This window comes from Narcine bancroftii, chromosome 9 (assembly GCF_036971445.1).
Source record: "Narcine bancroftii isolate sNarBan1 chromosome 9, sNarBan1.hap1, whole genome shotgun sequence".
NCBI lineage: Eukaryota > Metazoa > Chordata > Chondrichthyes > Torpediniformes > Narcinidae > Narcine > Narcine bancroftii.
Window position 1 is genome coordinate 20413132 of NC_091477.1, and position 18760 is coordinate 20431891.

Sequence of the window (18760 nt, forward strand, 5' to 3'; positions counted from 1 at the left end):
AAGTTTTTATTTAACTTTGAGTGATTTGAAGTGGCCTGAGACCACCAAAGAAATAATTGCTTTCTTGCGAAATCAACACACATGCTTCAATCTCATTGTGGGTGGTGGTGGTGGTGGGGGGGAGGGTGGGGTTGGGGGTATTATGATTAGTTGTCAGTTGTGATTGTGATACATTACTTTCAGTGATCTGAAGACTATAGACCTTGCTGGCTATAAGTGCAGAGGAAAAACATAGACTTACCTTTCATGGAGCAGCCCTAAAAGACTGCTCCTGCATTGCATTCCTGTTGAGCGATGCCTCATAGCACCCTCCGGAGCCACTGGAGGCGGGGCAACTGGTGCTGTTGTGCCACCTGTCATAGATACGCAGCAGAGCAATGGCTGTCTTCCCTACCCATATTCCCTCATGCAGCTCTGTGTTTCCCAGAACAGTTCCAGCTGTGTGGGGGATTATGGATAGGGGAGACGGCCATTACTCTGGCATGTTTTGAGCCGGAGAGAGTGGTCCTAAAGGCCGAAGCGGCCCGGTGAGGTGCTGGAGCAGCCGGCAGGGCTATCACAGCCCGCACCATCACCTAGACAGCCCCTGCCCTGATGGCCCATGTCGACTGCCCCCGACCTGATGGCTTCCACCAGTCACCTCCGTCTTGAGGGGATCATGGAGGGAGAGAGGTGAGTAGGTGGGAGAGAGTGGGGAGGTGGGTCACAGGCTGAAGGCATCATCACGACGTTGTCAGCCCATCCCCTAGCCAGCCGCTTGCAGCGGCTGTACATTCACGTGAGGCGCACTCCGCCGATTATCCTTCCCCAAGAGGGATTGCAATTGGCGCCAAGAGACAGCCATGGTGCGTTCATAGAGCTAAGTCTCCCGGGCTTTTTTACTGCATGAAAGGGCCTTATGCCTGCCTGCGATCAGCCTTCAAGAGCAGGATCGCCAACAAAATCTAAAATTTGTGTAAAATAAAGCTGGTAATTCATTTGTTTTTTACTTTATAACACTGCAGACACTCAGAATTCTAGTGCAAGTGTAGAAGTCCTAAATTTCAGCAAGGCTCACTGTTGTCGATCTGAGTATGCTCCAATGTGGAAGTATTGTGCAAAGCTCCACCAGGAAATCTACTGGAAATTTACCCAAGGGATATGTAGGAGGTTCAATGGTTCCATTTATTTCCATGGAATAGAATTCCTGCAAGTTAAATGAATTTACATTTTAAAAAATTTAAATGTAAGTAATTCTGAGTTTTTAAATTGTTTCCTGATGTGCAAGTAATTTCATATTTTGAAAATTTCTAAAATCATTCCAAATTTTGATAGCCAGTTTAGGTTGGAATATTACTTAAATCTACTCTCGAAAGATTTCATTGGAATTGATGGCCATTTCAGTGGAATTGAATCACAGCTTGCAGTGTTTTTGATTAAGGTGAACCTGTATCATTGAATAGGTTCAGCTCACTGATAATTGTGAAAGGCAAGGAGCTTAGGGAAAATTTTAGGCAAATGCTGGAGATGAGAAATACCATCAAGTAATCATGCCTATACACAGTCAAGCACAGACCTTGCATGTTTTCTTCACAATGACCATGAATAATTTGTGTTACTAATTAATTTGACCTAAACATTTTCATTTTTTTTTTTAAATGTGTAGTTTTGGCAAGCAATCTACAGGAAGCCTGAGACGAGGATGTGAATGTATCGTTTTAGAATCTTCAGAAATGATTGTGGTAAGAACCATTTGAAATTTAGAATTTCATTTTCAGGAGTTCTAAGATTCTATTGCTTTTCTCTAGCATATGATATAGCTGTTCAATGTATTGGTAATGCAGACATAAATGGCATTCCCTTCCAAATATGAGGCCTTGCTGGGTTACGAATGACCTGACTTTATACAGGTTCTCTAGGTTTGAAGCATTTTTCAAGCTTTACATTTCATGGTATTCATTAGTGACTGGATTCAGTGTATATTCGGAGTTAAAATATGGAAATTATTCAGGAATTCTTCCATGAAATGAAAGAATTATAGCAGAATCAAAATTTATTGTCATGGACAAGTAATGAAATTTTGGGTTTTGAGGCAGCATCACAATGCAGACATTCATATTATGAACCATCTTGCAACACTAATATATAAAAACATAAAAATAGTCGTGGACAAAAAGTAAGACTGTGTCTTTGGTTGATTGATCATTCAGGAATCTGATGGCAGCGGGGAAGAAGCTGTCCCTGTGCTGCTGAGTGCTAGTCTTTTGGCTCCTGTATCTCCTTCCCAATGGTAGCAGAGTGAAGAGGGCATGGCCTGGGTGGTGGGGGTCTGAGGATAGAGGCTGCTCTTTTTTTAAAATGCCACCTCTTGCAGATGTCCTCAATGGAGCGAAGTCTGGTGCCCGTGACGTCGCAAGCCAAATCAACAACCATCTATTTTGTAATGAGATTTGGTGCCTCTATACTAGACAGTGATGCAACCAGATAGAAAGCTATCCACATACACCAATGGAAGTTTTTGAGTTTTCTGTCTGTAGAGTGATGTAATGTGGGTTACCTGGTTAACACCAGGACTGTCAGAAACTTCGTCCAAACAGCTGTGAACCAGTGTGTCCCCACCAGGGTTTTACCCAACCAAAAACCCTGGATGAACAATGAAATTCAGATCACAGGTATTTAAGTCTGGATATACAGATCACTACAGAAGAAGCAAGTATGACTATGGAAAGCCATCTCTCGGGCCAAGTGCAGTTTCTTGATGAAAATGGAAGCAACGATGGATAGCCTGTCCATCAGCTGTGGCAGGGCCTAAATGACATAATTTGCTACAAAACTAAATCTGGTGCAGTAGGAGACAGTAATTCTGAGATGAGCTCAATGCCTTTTCTGCCTGATTTGACCACAAGAACCACTGTGCACCCCCATGTCTCCTGTCCGTATCCGAGGATGATATGCGGGTTGCCTTCAGGAGACTGAACCTGAGGAAACCATTCGGTCTGAATGGAGGACCTGGCTAAGTATTAAAAACCTCAGCTAACCAATTTGCCAATGTATAGACAGATATCTTCAACATCTCACTCTGGCTGGGTGTTTCAAACAGGCATCAATCATACTGGTGCCCAAGAAGAGTGTGCTAACCTGCTTAAATGACTACCAACCAGAGGCACCAACATCCACAGTGATGAAGTATTTGGAGAGGCTTGTGTTGAAGCATATCAGCTTCTGTCTTTACAGCTACAGCTACATGGATCCTTTCCAATTCACCTTTTGTAGCAACTGGTCTATGGTAGATGCCATCTCACTGACTCTATAGGAAACCATGGAACAGCAAAGATGCATACATCAGGGTGCTCTTTATGGATGACAGCTCAGCATTTAACACCATCATTCCCTCACAATTGATCAGAAAACTCCAAGACCTGGGACTCAACACTCCACTGTTTAATTGGATCCTGGATTTCCTCACCTCTGGACCACAATCAGAGGTGATTGGTAAGTACATGTCCTCCACAATCTCCATCAGTACTGGAGCCCCACAGGGCTGCGATCTTAGCTCCCTGCTCTACTCGCCATACATCTATGACTGTGTGGCTTGGTATGACAACAACATCTCCAAATTCACTGATGGTTCCACAATAGTGGATTGTATAAAAAGGGGTGATTGAGTCAGCATACAGGAGAGAGATTGAAAATATGGCTGAATGGTACACCAACAACAACCTCACACTCAATGTTACCAAAACCAAGACTCCAACTTCAGGAAAGAAAAAAAGCAGTAGTGTACAACCAAGGATTGAAGGATCAGAGGTGGAGAGGTTGAGCAATTTTATGTTCTTAAGGGTCACTATGCTGGAGGATCTTTCCTGGACCTAACACACTCATGGCATTGTGAAGAAAGCATGTCAATGCCTCTACTTCCTCAGGAGTTTATGGAGGTTTGATATGACATTGGAAACCCTGGCAAATTTCAACAAATGTGTGGTGGAAATTGTGCTGATGGGTTGCATCATGGTCTGGTAAGGGGACACCAGTACCCCTGAGCATAAAGCCCTGCAAAAGATAGTGGACGCAGCCTAGGACATCACACGGAAAACCCTCCTGATCATTGAGAACCTACAGGGAATGCTGCAGTTGAAGAGCAGCAGCAATCAGCAAGGATCCACATCACCTAACATACGCTCTGTTCTCACTGCTACCATCAAGAGGTATGAATGCCACAAGACTTATACCACTAGTTTCAGAAACAGCTTCTACCCCTCCACCATCAAAATCCTCAATAACAAACACAATCAAGACTCTTTATCTTTTCACTTCATTGATTTTTTAAATCTCTGTACTGCAGTTTGTTTACAATTCTTTATTTGTTTCCATGTGTACATTGAGTACAGTTTCTTTTGCACTACCAATAAGTGGCAATTCTGTCTCACCCATAGGTAAAAGAACCTCAGGGTTGTATGTGATATCATGTGACCATAAATCTAAAATCTGAATCTAAAGAGAAAGATGATTTCGGACTTGTGAAAAAATCATCTAAAAAATTTCAAAAGTTGGACCTTTGCTTAACCCATGGATTGCCTGATTATGCCAAAAATTAATCAAATGTCTAATTACTTACTTAAAATTGATTTTTCTAATTCCAATTTTTATAATTTGCATTGTGAGCAAACTAGTTCTACCTTTCTCAGTAATAACTCATGAACATAGAAACGAGAACAGCCCTTTGGCCGATGATGACTGATGCTAATTTAATCTGCACATTACCGCTCACTGAGTGTCAAATGAAGATAGCAATTTCCCATTGTTTGAGTAGCAAATTTGGATAATAAGACATTTTCTGGTTGACAGCAAGTACTCTCAGTTATTGAACCTGCCCATGTTTTTTTTTAAATAGTTGACCTTGGGGGAAGTAGGAAGATTATAGTTATCACCATCAGCAGTTAACATACTGGGTTAATGATTAGTAATCTGGATAATATTAGTCAGCCTTCCTCTCTGGATCTTGTCTCAATTAAATACACATCCAAGTGGTCAAACAAGAGGAGGTTAGCCTATGTCTTTACGCTACCTTCATGAATGCATTGCACTCACACCTCCTTAATATGCTAAAGATCCAAAAAAAAAGAGAATGAAAATAAAAAATACAATCACTAGAAATCTAAAATGAAAAGAGACTTTTTGATCGACTTATTTCTTTATCCATGAAAGAAAACTCACTCTATCTAATTCAGTAAATTGCAGACTGTTCTGCTGAATAATAATTTTGACTGTCCAAAATAATTTCTTCTTTAAAGATTTTGTTTTTAATTTGAAGGCATTGATTGCATGTGAATAATAAGGAATAAATTACTTTCCTCAAATTTATCTTAATGGCAACATAGATATTTAAGGAATTATGAAAATCAAAGATAGAAATATTGAGAAAGTTATAAGCACCTGCTTTTGCAGTCCTATTTTTACACCTACATATAATTTGCCTGCATATCTCCTTTTCTATCTCCCCCTGACCGTTACAAGGCCTGTAGCATGTCCTGATCAAAGTGATCATCCCATTTTTATTTCCTAACTCTATCCATTTGCCTTTGCTTAGAACCTATTGGGATCACCTCTCTCATGTACATGCTCTATCCCCTGTCAAATTCTGTAACCAAGAATATTGCCCTAATCATCCTGCCCCCTTTTCCAACCGTTACTCTATGACTGCGACAAAATCATTTTCTCATATTCTAATCATTGATATTCCAGGACCATCTGCTCTACTAATCAGATTCCTTTGTGTGAAAATTGAATCAATTTAGTATTGATTTTCTCCCATAGGCCTTGACATGTTGGATTTATTCTGTTTTAGGTACAACCTTTCCAGTTTGCACAGAAATGATTGCAGTGATCCAGAAATATAATGTCCTCCCACCAACACCATCTCTTCAGCCAACCCTTGAAATTCCTTGACATCCAGTTTTCATTGAACTTGCTTCCCTTCATCTGACTCAAGGATGTGATAACAATAGAGAAGGTGCAAGATTCAGTATAATTTTGGACTTTTGTTTACAGTTGCAGATGCACCCATGTATTCCCCTCCATAAAGAGTCTACTAGCATACTTCGATGCTTTTCAGACTTTTGTTGCTTTCCCTTTCTAATCTCCCATCCTCCTGAGAATCATTGCAGAAGTAGAATAATGATATGACCTTGGCATTATGAAATGGCTCAGAATTTATGGTCAACAGGAAATTACTCTTGAGGTTCCTGTTGCCAACCATTTAAACTCTTCCAACTATTCCTGCAGTGACATGTCTGTCCTTCGCCTCATCCATGGTCAGGGCAAGGCCAAGGATCAACACTTGCAGAACAGCACATCTGATTCCACTGTTTCTATTCCTTTTTTTATTCCTGTCTTTCTGTGTGTGTCTCCTGTTTCTAATAGTTTCTGCACCTCCAACAACTTCTGTCACCTCGGGTCTCCTTCCAGCTTCTTTCCCCCTTTATGTATGTAATTTTGCTTATTTCTACACATGGATGCTGTCTGACCTGTTGAGTTCCTCCAGCAATTCTTTGCTCATGGTTTCAGCACCTGCAACTTTTGGGCTTCTCTCCTCTCCTGCTAAACTGCATCAAAGTTTGGACTTGCCTCATGAGATGGCCCAATGGTAACGTATGGATTGCAGCTACCTCCATATTTTGCCATAAAGTCCTGCATGTTGACAAGTCACCTAATGTGGGGGTGGAGGTGGGGAGATGCAGTTAGTGAAAGCGGTAACCCATGTCCAGTGTTAAATCTAATAACATTAATGTGATAACAAAATTTTAGAACTGCTCAAAAAAGACATTAAAATCTATTTAATCTAATGGCTAAAATATTTTAATTTTAAAAATCAAGAGAAAGAGAAATATAAGTATTTAAGGGCAGTGTCCTAATTATTTAACAAAATCTAAATGTATACTTTTGTGGATACTTATTTTCATTGAAGTCAATGAAGGAATATTTCCTTCATGTCCCAGCAGCTTTTCATAGTGAATATGCAATGTAAATAGTCGGAAAATTACCTGATTTGCTGGACTTGAAGAATTCGACATTAGTGTATAACTGATTCTAATCCAGCTCTGTCCATAAGGAGTTTCTGTTCTTCTCGTGTCTCCGTTGGTTTCCTCCAGATGCTCCGATTTCCTCCCACTCTTCAGAAATGGGAGTTAATTTGTAGTATTTGGGTGGTACAACCTCGTGGGCCAGAAGTGCCTGTTAGTATGTTGCATGTCTAAATTTAAATTTACAATAAAAAAATATAATTAAATGTCTTCAAACAGCTGACTGCAACTTCAGGACTTTCACTTATGTATGAAATTCCCAGACTGTTGATCGTTAAATGGGATGAGGCCAATAGTTTCCAGTAGAATGGATTACAATTTTTCCATACAATCAGGACCATTAACTCAATGAAATAAGTATGTGACACCTAGTGCAAAAGAAATTAAAGTATGGTTATATTTTAAACCTGTAATGTATTGTCCTTTTTTTCATATGGTCTTATAATTGTTTTGAAGCAATTTTGGATATAAAGAACTTCAGTGAGGTCAAATCACTCAATTAATGATATGAAGCAGTCTATGAAAGATGCAGATGATCAAATTTCAGATGAAGGAAAATAATTATAAAATTTATTGATAAATCGAAATTATTTTACAAGTAGACATGACATTAGGCAAAAAATTGGCTTATTAAAGAAAAAAAAATCAGCACTCACAAAACCAGCATGTGAATTTTGCATTGATAAACCGTTATTTACCGTTTCCTGAAAGGAAGGAAGTTGTGGCCTCCAGCTCATGAAACATAATTTTTCTCAGTTAGCGTGCTACTGTGCTAGTGTGGTTTCCATTCCAAGAGCCCCTCTCTTACATGCACAGTTTAATGTTTTTCCACACTTCTCATGAGTCTCTTAAGATTACACAGACTTTCTGTGATATGGAAGAACTGGATGTTCAATCAGGATCCTGAACATGTATTTCAGGTTGACAATGTGAGTGAGAATGAGGAGAAAAATCTACGACGAGAAGTTACAAACAGGCAATCCCGTAGGCGCTTCAGGAAGATTAACCTGAAAGGGGAGCGGCAAACGATCACAGACGATGTGGATTCCTACCATGTTGACCGGCCCCAGCAGACCAGCACTTATTGCATGGTAAATCCCTTTCTTTAAATGTTCAGAACATGTTTTTTCAATGAATCATTAGCAAAGTTTGAAATTAACATTTAAGGTACTGGTATCTGCACAACTTGGAATTTTTAAAAATAAATTAATAGTTATATTCTGCTTAAAGATGTTATATTTGAACTGAAAATGAAACTTCAAAGAATACATTTCCAAGCAGAGGGTGCAATGTGAATCTTTCAGAGTGCCATAAAGTCAAAAAGTTACTTCAGTGGCATGACTAATTTCACAGATCATTTGATCATTAAAGTGGGGTTTTCCCATTTTGAAACAACTTTTTGCATTTACAAATACCCTTTGGCTCTTGTTTTCAGTTAGAATGAATTCTTGTTTAAAAATCCATCTGACGATCATGAAAGAAAGAAGATAATCAGCTCGTGCAAACAGATGTGGTCTAGTATTTGCTATTGTGGCCATTGAAAAAGGTGCTGGCTGTCCACCCTATCTATGCCTCTTAATCTTATACACTTCTATTAAATCACCTCTCATCTTTTGTTGCTCCAAAGAGAAAAGCCCTGGCTCAGTCAGCCTTGCCTTATAAGATGTTCTCTAATCCAGGCAAAATCCTGGTAAATCTCTGCGCCATCTCTAAAGTTTCTACATTCCTGTCATGAGGTGACCAGAAGTGAATACAATACACCAAGTGTGGTCTAACCAGGGTTTTATGAGTTGCAATATTATCTTGTGGGCCTTGAATTCAATTCTCTGACTAATGAAGACCAGTCCATTATACTCCTTCTTAACCACCATATCAACTTTGAAGGATTTATGGACTTAGACCCCAAAGATCCCTTTGTTGCTCCACACAGTTAAGAATTCTGCCATTAACCACATAATCCATCATCAAACACGACCTTTCAAAATGCATCACTTAACACGCATCCAAATTGAGCTCCATATGCCACTTCTCCTCCTGACTATGTATCCTGTTTTAACCTATGACAATCTTCTGCACTATCCACAACATCTCCAACCTTCACGTCATCAGCTTTCTTACTGACCCAACCATCTACTTATTCATCCAATTCATTTATAAAAATCATGAAGAATGGGATTCCAGAACAAGTGCCTGCAGAGCACTACAAGTCAACGGCCACCAGGCAGAAAATGTTCCATCTACTCGCACCCTCTACCTCTGCAAGCAAGCTAATTCCGAATCCACATATCCAAAGTTCAATGGATCACATGCCTCATAACTTTCTGAATGAGCCTCTCATGGGGGACCTTGCTAAAATCCATGTACACTGCCCTACCTTCATCAATTTATTTTGTCACCTCCTTGAGAAACTCTAGGCTTAGGACGCATGTCTTTCCCCTCACAAACCCATGCTGATTATCCCTGAAAAGACTGCTTTTCTTAATGCTCATAAATCCTGTCTCTTAAGAATCATCTCCAAATAGTGTACAAACCACTCAAGTAAAATTCACTGGTCTACAATTCCCAGGATTCTCACTATTACTTTAAATAAAGGGACATTTGCCCTTCTCTAATCCTAGCTTGCCTTTTCTGTGGCCATGGAGGATGCAAAGAATCTGCTGACATCCCTATTAACATCTTTGGTTTTAGTGCTATAAAGCTACTATATAATCACTTGAATTGTTCAGCTAAGTTTTGCAGCTTTTACAACTCACTTCAGACATAAACAATGTTAAATTGGGCTTCATTGTTTTGAAAGTAGCTTGCCTTGCAAAAGTTTTATTTTCTTGTTGCCAATGACATTTGTTAAACATAAGGAAAAAAATTGTGAACAGTACAAATTGTTTTTTCCCCCTTGTATAACTACATTTCCAACAACATTTCTAGACCATTTTCATCTGTAATTTTTCCAGATATCTCTATTATCTTCCCATATGAAACAAAAGAGGGATATTCAATCTTGATAGTAATCCCACCTTTTAACTCTAAATCTACACAAATCATTGCAGTTGATGGTTTAATGCCAATTTGAATCATTTATCAAGTTTCAAGTTTATTTTCATTTTATTGCTGGTACAGTAGGAAAAAGGTCCAGCAAGTCAAATCTAATTTAAATATAGCAATACAAAGTGGAAGAGCAAGAGAACATTACAATGTACAGTGTTAAAGTGAAAAGATCAATTACTCCATTGTGAGGACATCATGGGAATACTATTGTGAGGTTCATTCAGAAGCCTGATGGCAGCGGGAACAAACTTTTTGAACATTTGGTTTCCTCCCTCAATGGGAGGAAAGAGAAGTGTTTGTTGCTGAGATGCAATGGGTCCTTCAATGCTCACACCACCTACCTTACCACACTTATTAATTTGCAGGGTCATCTCCTGCATCCATTGCTCCCATTGGCCTGGACACAGACTGGGAGAATGCTTTGTTGATCACCTTTGCTCTGTCTGCTGTAGTAACAGGGTCCTTCCAGTGGCCAATTGTTTTACTCTTGCACACCATTTCCACAACGGCATGTCAAACTAAGGGTACCAGCAAATTGGAGGAACAACACTTAATATTTTGTTTTGGCCCTCTCCAACTAAATGGCATTAATATTGACCAACAGTTTCTGTTAAACTTTCCCCCATCTCTCTCTCTCTCTCTCTCTCTCTGTCCCTCTCTCTCTGTCCCTCTCTCTCTCTTTCTCTCTGTCCCTCTGACTCCTTTCCTCCAGCTCCTTACCCTATCTCCATTAAAGAGCTACCCCCCTCTCCCAATCAGTTTTCAACTTTTTTCTCCTCTTCTACCCTCCCATCCAGATCTACCTCTGACCTTTTGCCTGTTAGCCCCTTCCTCCCTCCTCCCCTCACCTTTTCATTCAGGTGCTTGCCTATTTTTTATTAATACCTTGTTGAAAGGCTCAAGCCAGAAATGTTGGTAACCTTTGCTTCATATCGATGCTGTGTGACTTGCTGAGTTTCTCTAGCACTTGTGTGTTTTGCCCAACATTACTCCTTCAGTATATATGCGGCCTTCTGAAGGACCAAGAAGTCCATGGAGGGAAGGAATGTTTGCGTGTTATTTTCAGCTGTATTCAACACAGTCTGCAGCTGCTTATCTGGGGTTGAGCAGCTGCCATGCCATGTTATAGTGCATCCAGGTAGGATGCTTTCAATGGCATGCTGAACTTCCTTCATCTTCTGATGAATGTTGGTGGCATCATGATTGGTCACGTTCAGGTCATTGGAAATGTTTATTCCCCAGAATTTGAAGCTATCCACTGCCTCCACTTCAGAGCCATAAAACAAATTTCTGTGGTAGTGTTAGTCACATCCTTTAACCAGATGAGTATCAAAGCTATACGTTCTATAAAACCGTAAACCATCAAATTAAGTAAGATGTAATAATTTCTATGAATAAATTTGACTGTTTTATAGATTGGATTATCTCAATTTTTACTCACTGCTATTTTGTATTCTTCCAGTAAATCATGTAAGTAGGGCAATTGAGCAACAGGAAATAAGAAAGATCTGCATTTGTCTTATCTTTTCCAGACACGTCATTATTTAGAATGTTTGTATTTGCAACATTCTGCACCATAGCAAAGAGTGGCGATATGTCTGCGGTTTAAGGTTTCCTGTGCTGTCTGACGAGAACCATTTTTTTTCAAGAATTGTTGCAATATGAGCAAATTGAAAGCAATCTTTAAAAAAAAAACTAATGTCAACCTTACCTCTTGTGTTACTGAGAACCTTAGTGTATTTGTGCTTCTATGTAATGCCAAGGTTAAAATTATTTTGTTCCATCAATCAAGCCAGAGCAGTAAAATGAATGGTAATCCCAACTTCTCATGTTTCTTCTGTGAGTTGCTCTTCAACATTGCGTGGAAACAAAAGCATGAAAAGAAATTGTTGGAGGAACCTAGTGGGTCGAGCAGTATCTGTGGAGGGAAAAAGATGGTGAATGCCTCAGACTGAGGCCCTTTATCAGAACTGAGATGTAAAAAGTGGCTAGCTACACACTGTCTGATGTGGAAACAAATTTGGTTCCTTCATCATATCTAGGTGTAAATTCTAGAGCTATTATCAGGGTATCTTCAAGCATGAATGGCACTTGTCCAAGAAGATGGCAGAACACCATTTTTGAAAGGTAATAGGGATAGGTAATCTTTCCAGTGAATCTTCCAGTGAAGATGGTTTACCTGAAATAAATACATCCAACCAAATCTTTTGGTTAATGGATGACGGCTATACATAGTTTATTTTCATTTTAGGATTGATTGTTAAGAATCAACTAAGATCACTGTCCTAGGTTAATTGAAAGATGTGTATTGATAAGATGACTAATCAATCAGTCTTTGCAGAATCTGAGAAATGAAGCCAATACAGAAAATTATGGACATTATGATTTTTTTTGTTTTGCTTTGAAACTGAAAGATTTGGTCCTTAATTTTGCTGTCCCTACTCAGAGTTAAAATGAAATTGTGGACATTTTTGTTCATTATTTTGTTTTAATGTGATATGAGTTTCTGGATCAATTATTCTTTAAAAAAATATTTTTATTGATTTTCAGTAATAATAAATTTGTACAGTACAATTATGGAATATGGTACATATCCCCATTGGGGGATGAATTATGAAAAAGGATAAAAGCTCTACGAGAATAATTTTACATATGAATTACCAAAGCCTAGCCATAATAAACAATGGACATGATAAAAGTATATTTTTCAAAATCCTTAGCCCTAAACGAGGTTGAAAATTAATATTGATGAAACAAAGTACTGTAGCTTACTCTGAAGTGGGATTGCACAGTGCCAAAGTTCTATATAAACACTGAACCTAGAGATTATGGTAATAGTCCAAGAACAGGCCCCATAATATTTGTTAATTTAATCAATTATTAAATGTATCTTTTACAAAATATCCACACTATCTGAATCTTTGGATACATTCAGAACTTGAATTATTTTTGTGAAAGTTAGATGTTGATTGAGTTACTGGATCTTTGTCATATGTATTCCAGTGCCAGTGCATAGGGAAAAGAAAAGTTTTCCTTCTTGATTCCTTGCCTTTCCCAATCTTTAAATAGCCCTGGAGGCAACCCTTTCTCCAGCAAAATGTTAGATTCTTTTAGAATGCTAATTCCATAATTTGGTCAGGTTCTAAATTGGAGGCTTTTAACTGACAAAATACCACTGGAAACTGTCACGAATGATTCGCTAGGTTACAAAAACATTCCCTTAATAGAAACTGACTCTGTGAAGGAGATACTCATACCCTGCATGCTATGAACAAGAGATAATGATGGACATTAAGTAAGTCAAACAGTTGGAATAGGAAGGAATTCATGAAACGGTGTCCTAAATGACAAAAGGATTTAAAAAAAGTCTTGTGTTAGTGTTTTGAAATGCTTCAGGGGTATTAGCACCGCTGAAAGAGATTTGCAAGGAAAAGAGCAAGACACTGAAAACTGGCACGGGAATTCACAAGTGCATTGAATACATTTAGACAGGTATGTGGATAGGAAAAGTTTAAAGGCATCTCGGCCAAATGCTGGCAAATAAGTTTACCAAATGATTTGATTACATTGACAAGTTGGGCTGAAGGGCCTGTTTCTGTGATGTAAACTCTGTGAAAAGGTTTAATTGCATATTGGTTGGTCAGAATCCATTCATATTTTTGATTCTGCATGTTTCCTTGTCACATTTGATCATTTTGGGAGCAGACTGTACATTGTAATTAAATTGTACCTCAGTGGGGGAGGGGAATTGAACTTAAAATGAGCAAGGGCCCAGTGCATTGAGGTTAAGAACAGTCAAATTTAAACCTCATTAGAAGGGTGGAAATTATGGTGTGAAGGTGCCTCAGTTTGTGCAAGATTGGAGATGATGTCACAAACTGAAAGTGTGCTCCTTGCATTTATCTTGCCAATCCAAATTTCAATAAGTATAGAAGTTTCACCTTTAATTACAAATGGACAAATTATTTGCAAATGCAGCTGCAAATGTGGCTGTGATTTTATTTTTGGTTTTTCCTCTTCATTATTTTTATTCATGAGTTGCTGATTCTATTTAAAGAAATTACATCATCTTGGTTGCGATGACAACTGCTCCCTCTTCAGGGGCATATCATATTCTCATTTTATGCTGCACTACAAACCTTGCTGATGCTTATAATTGAACCTATTTACAATGTGTTAGTGAGCATCTGAAGAAGAACTTGGATCACGAGGCCTGAAGGCTAAATTGTATTTTACTGCTATGAGAGCAATGCAAAACTCTGGATTAAATCTGCCCAATCTTTGCTGAAAGGGAAAGGGGTTGGGTGGAGTGTACTTTAAAACAGGACTTCCTGAATTTAACAAATAATGAGAACTCAAAACAAGAACATTCTCCATAATAAAAAAAAATGATAACCAGGAATTTTTGGGTGTTGGTGATATGAATGTTTTCCAAAAAGATCTGCAATCATGATTTCAGAATCCCAGGGAAACAATTTAATAGTGGTTTTAGAAGGTTTGGTTTGCAATTACATCTGGTTTTCCAATGACCATTTCAGACATATTACTTTAGAGAACAATATTGATGTTTGAACAAAAACCTATTGCAAGACTAAATTATTTATGTGGTAGTTATTTTTGAATGCTTCTAAAGTAAAGTCAAAAATAGTACATTCTTTCCTAACTAATAGCAACATGGACTTCTTTTCTGCTTTGCATGAATTTGTTTGTATTAATTTATCTTGTATTGTGCAGACTTGTAAAACTTGTGTCAACAGAATGAATACTGGAAAATGCAAATTTATGTTTGTCTTCCGTATATTTTTTGATTTCATAAATGCATATCTTCAGTGAGAAATACTAACTAATATAATTGTTCTTCGTTTGCTATTATCTGAAACTGCTGGAACTCATGGTACTTCCCCAATATTAATGCACACATTTGCAAAATTAATTTAACTGAAAAACAGCTTCTGTATTTAGTTGTCCCTTTAAAGACCAAATTTTGATGATAATTAACAATAAATGTCAGTGGGGCAGCGCAGCTGATGTAGCAGTTAGCACAACTGTGTTTCAGCGCGAGCAACCCTAATTGGAATCCGGCGCTGTTTGTAAGGAATTTGTACATTCTCCCCATGTCTTCATGAGTTTCCTCTGGGTGCTTCTATTTCCTCCCACTATTCAAAAACTTACTGGGGGTTGTAGGTCATTTGGGTGGCCTTTACAGTGCAAAATCGTGTTATATGGCGAGCTCTCCACTGGCCACCGTGACAGAGGTGCACCAAAGAAAAGGTACAAGGACTGCCTAAAGAAATCTCTTGGTGCCTGCCACATTGACCACCGCCAGTGGGCTGAAAACGCCTCAAACCGTGCATCTTGGCGCCTCACAGTTTGGCGGGCAGCAACCTCCTTTGAAGAAGACCGCAGAGCCCACCTCACTGACAAAAGGCAAAGGAGGAAAAACCCAACACCCAACCCCAACCAACCAATTTTCCCCTGCAACCGCTGCAACCGTGTCTGCCTGTCCTGCATCGGACTTGTCAGCCACAAACGAGCCTGCAGCTGACGTGGACTTTTTACCCCCTCCATAAATCTTCGTCCGCAAAGCCAAGCCAAAGAAGAAGACAGTGCAAAATGTCTAAATTTATAGCGTTCTGCTGAATTTGATCAATTAAAAATTGAACAAGCTACTGGTGTAAATATTCTCATACTTTTTTGTAGGGTTGCCAGATATTAACAGTTTTAAAATGAAAATTGTATTGCATTGTAAAAACATTGGGAAGTCTTGATCCAGTTTCAAAGTGGGCGGAGAGTTCAGTTTTAATCTTATTTGCATTTCTATTGTTTCTTGTATTTGTTTTGCTTCCTTCGTTACCAGATCTCTGGTCATTTTCGTTGTAGGCAGACCCACGTAGTTCCTCATTTCCTCACCCCTCAATTCCCCTCAATTGGGTATTTTACACTTGTAAAGCCAGGTGTTGGACATGCCACACCTCAAGATTTTTGGCAGCTGACTTGCCTTGAAATCTTTTCAGCCACCAGACCAAGTTGCACATGGAGCCAAGGGTGCTTGGTTTTGCTGAGATCTGAGGCCTACTTTGTTTGCTGTTGGTCTGAGCATAAACTGAAGTGTGAATATTTATTTGACTGTTTTCAAGTTGAAATTCAAGTTTATTGCTACATTTATCACCACATGCTATATGGCAGACCATTTAGACGTACTTAGTGTAAGAATTAACTCGCAGTACAAAATGCAAGGCTACAGAGAGAGATCAGTAGGAATGGAGCAAAGGTAACATATTTTACTATTTTTGGGTTAATGCTGATAATGGTGGAAAAAGAAATCTGTCCTTTAATTTGATTGTACATTATCTGAATCATTATCCTAATGGGAGCAGGTGAAGAGAGTGTAACCAGTGTGGGATGAGTCTTTTAATGCTAGCTTCTTTTCCAAAGCAGCTGGAGTTGTATATCGGTGGAGTTAATGGAAGGGGGGAGGTTACAGGTGATGACCTGAGCCACGTTCACAGCACTCTGCTGTTTCTTGCAGACTTAAGCAGAACAATTTCCACACCATATAGTGATGTAACATGAAAGGATGCCTTAAAAGTTGGGGGGATGCAAATGACATGCCAAGCTTCCTCAGGCCTCCGAAGATGAGGCACTGATGTGCTCTCTTGGCTATTTCGTTGATGTGGGTCAACCAGAACGTGGCATTGGAGAATTCAGAATCAGAATTTTTTGTCACGAACAAGTCACAAAATTTGGTGTTTTACGGAAGCATCGCAGTGTAAATATTCATATTATGAACCATCTTACAACAATAATTAAAAAAAATACAAGTGCATGAAAAGTAAGGCAGTGTCTTTTGCTCCTTGATTATTCAGGAATCTGATGGCAGCGAGGAAGAAGATGTCCTTGTGCTGCTGAGTGCTCATCTTTAGGCTCCTGTACTTTTTTCCCCAATGGTAGAAGAGTGAAAAGGGCATGGCCTGGGTGATGGGGGTCTTTAAGGATAGAGGCTGCTTTTTTAAGGCACTGCCTCATGTAGTTGTTCTCGATGGAATGGAATCTGGTGCTGATGATGTCACAGACCAAGTTCACAACCCTCTGGAGTTGTTGTTCCTTGTCCTGAGATTTGGCACCTCCCTATCAGACAGTGATGCAACCAATATGCTCTCCATGGTACACCTGTAGCATTTTTTTGAGAGTCTTCAATGACATACCAAATCTCCTCAAGCACCTCATGAAGTATAGCCACTGGCAGGCCTTCTTCATGATTGTATCAACATGGAGGCTCCAGGACAGATCCTCGGAGATGTTGACACCCAGGAATTTGAAGTTCTTAACTCTCTCCACTACTTTGCCCTTGATGAGGACTGAGTTGTGTTCCCTTGACTCCCTCCTGAAGTCCACAATCATCTCCTTAGTTTTGCTACCAATGAGCACAAGGTTGTTGTTGTTGTAACACCACTCAAAGAGCTGCTCTCTCTCTCCTGTATGCTTCTACATTGCCGACAACTGGGTCATTGCAGACTTGTAGATAGCATTGAAATTGTGCCTGGCCACACAGTCATGGTGTATAATGAGTAGACCATTGGGCTAAGCATGCATCCTTGGGTGCGCTTGTGTTGATAATCATTGAGGATGAGATGTTGTTTCTAATTTCGTACTGACCGTGGTCTTCCAATGAGAAAGTCAAGGATCCAGTTGCAGAGTTCGGTACAGAGGCTCAGAGTTTGTAGCTTCTTGACCAGGATTGAAGGAATAATGGTATTGAAGTCTGATCTGTAGTCGATGAAGAGCAGCCGTAAATGTATGGGTTGTTGTTTTCGAGGTGTTCTAGAGCTGAATGAATTCATCTGAAGTTAAATCTGTCTATTATTTCCATCCCCACACTATTGATGTGGGCAAGGGAGTGATCTTCACCTATCTCTGAAGTCTAAAACCAGCTTTTGCTCTTGCTGACATTGTGGAAGAGCTGTTGTTCTGGCATCAAGCCATAAGCCTCCATCTCTCTCTTGTGGACTCTTTCCTCACCGTTGTTCGAGATCCTGTCTGCATTAGAGGTGTCCTCTGCAAAACTATTGATGGTTGGAGCTGTGTTTGACTCTGCAATCACAAGTGAACAAGGACTATATAAGGAAACTGAGTACACAGCACCATGGTGCTCCAGTGTTTAGGATGATTGTGGAGGAGGAGTTGTCACTCTTTGCTGCCAGCAGGATAGAACATCATGGATCCAAATGCAGAGAGTGTGCAGAGACCAAGGTCATGTAGCCAGAGGATTAGTTTGTTTGGTATTTTTGAGTTGAATGTGGAGCTATACGATAAATAGTAGTCTGACATTGGTACTCTTTTTGTCCAGGGCAGGGAGATGGCATCTTTGTAGACCTGTTTTGGTGGTATGTATATGAATTGGTCAAGATAGCTGGTAGGTTAAAGTTAATGTAAGCCATGAAGAACCTCTTGAAGCACATCATTATGGTGGATGTCATAGCGATGGAGCGATTAATCATTTAGGCCCTTCACTGCATTTGGGTCTCTTTGGAGCGGTAAATTCTTTGGTCATCTGCTTTCCCAATGTTAGTTGGCAATGGTAGGTAGAACATTCAATGATGAAAATGGTAAGTTTTAGAACTCTGTAATCTATTGGCTTAGTTCTGCTGGTTGCCTCT

At 39.4% G+C, this 18760-nt stretch overlaps 1 protein-coding gene across 12 annotated transcripts in view; it reads left to right on the plus strand.

Moving 5' to 3' along the window:
• LOC138743262 (rap guanine nucleotide exchange factor 6-like) overlaps nt 1-18760 on the plus strand; it is a 235964-nt gene that overhangs the window by 85457 nt on the left and 131747 nt on the right. For all 12 annotated transcript variants that reach the window (XM_069898257.1, XM_069898258.1, XM_069898256.1 and 9 more), the window contains 2 exons: nt 1646-1721; nt 7979-8149. In XM_069898257.1, the coding sequence (XP_069754358.1) occupies nt 1646-1721; nt 7979-8149 (247 nt within the window). The remainder of the gene's footprint in view (nt 1-1645; nt 1722-7978; nt 8150-18760) is intronic.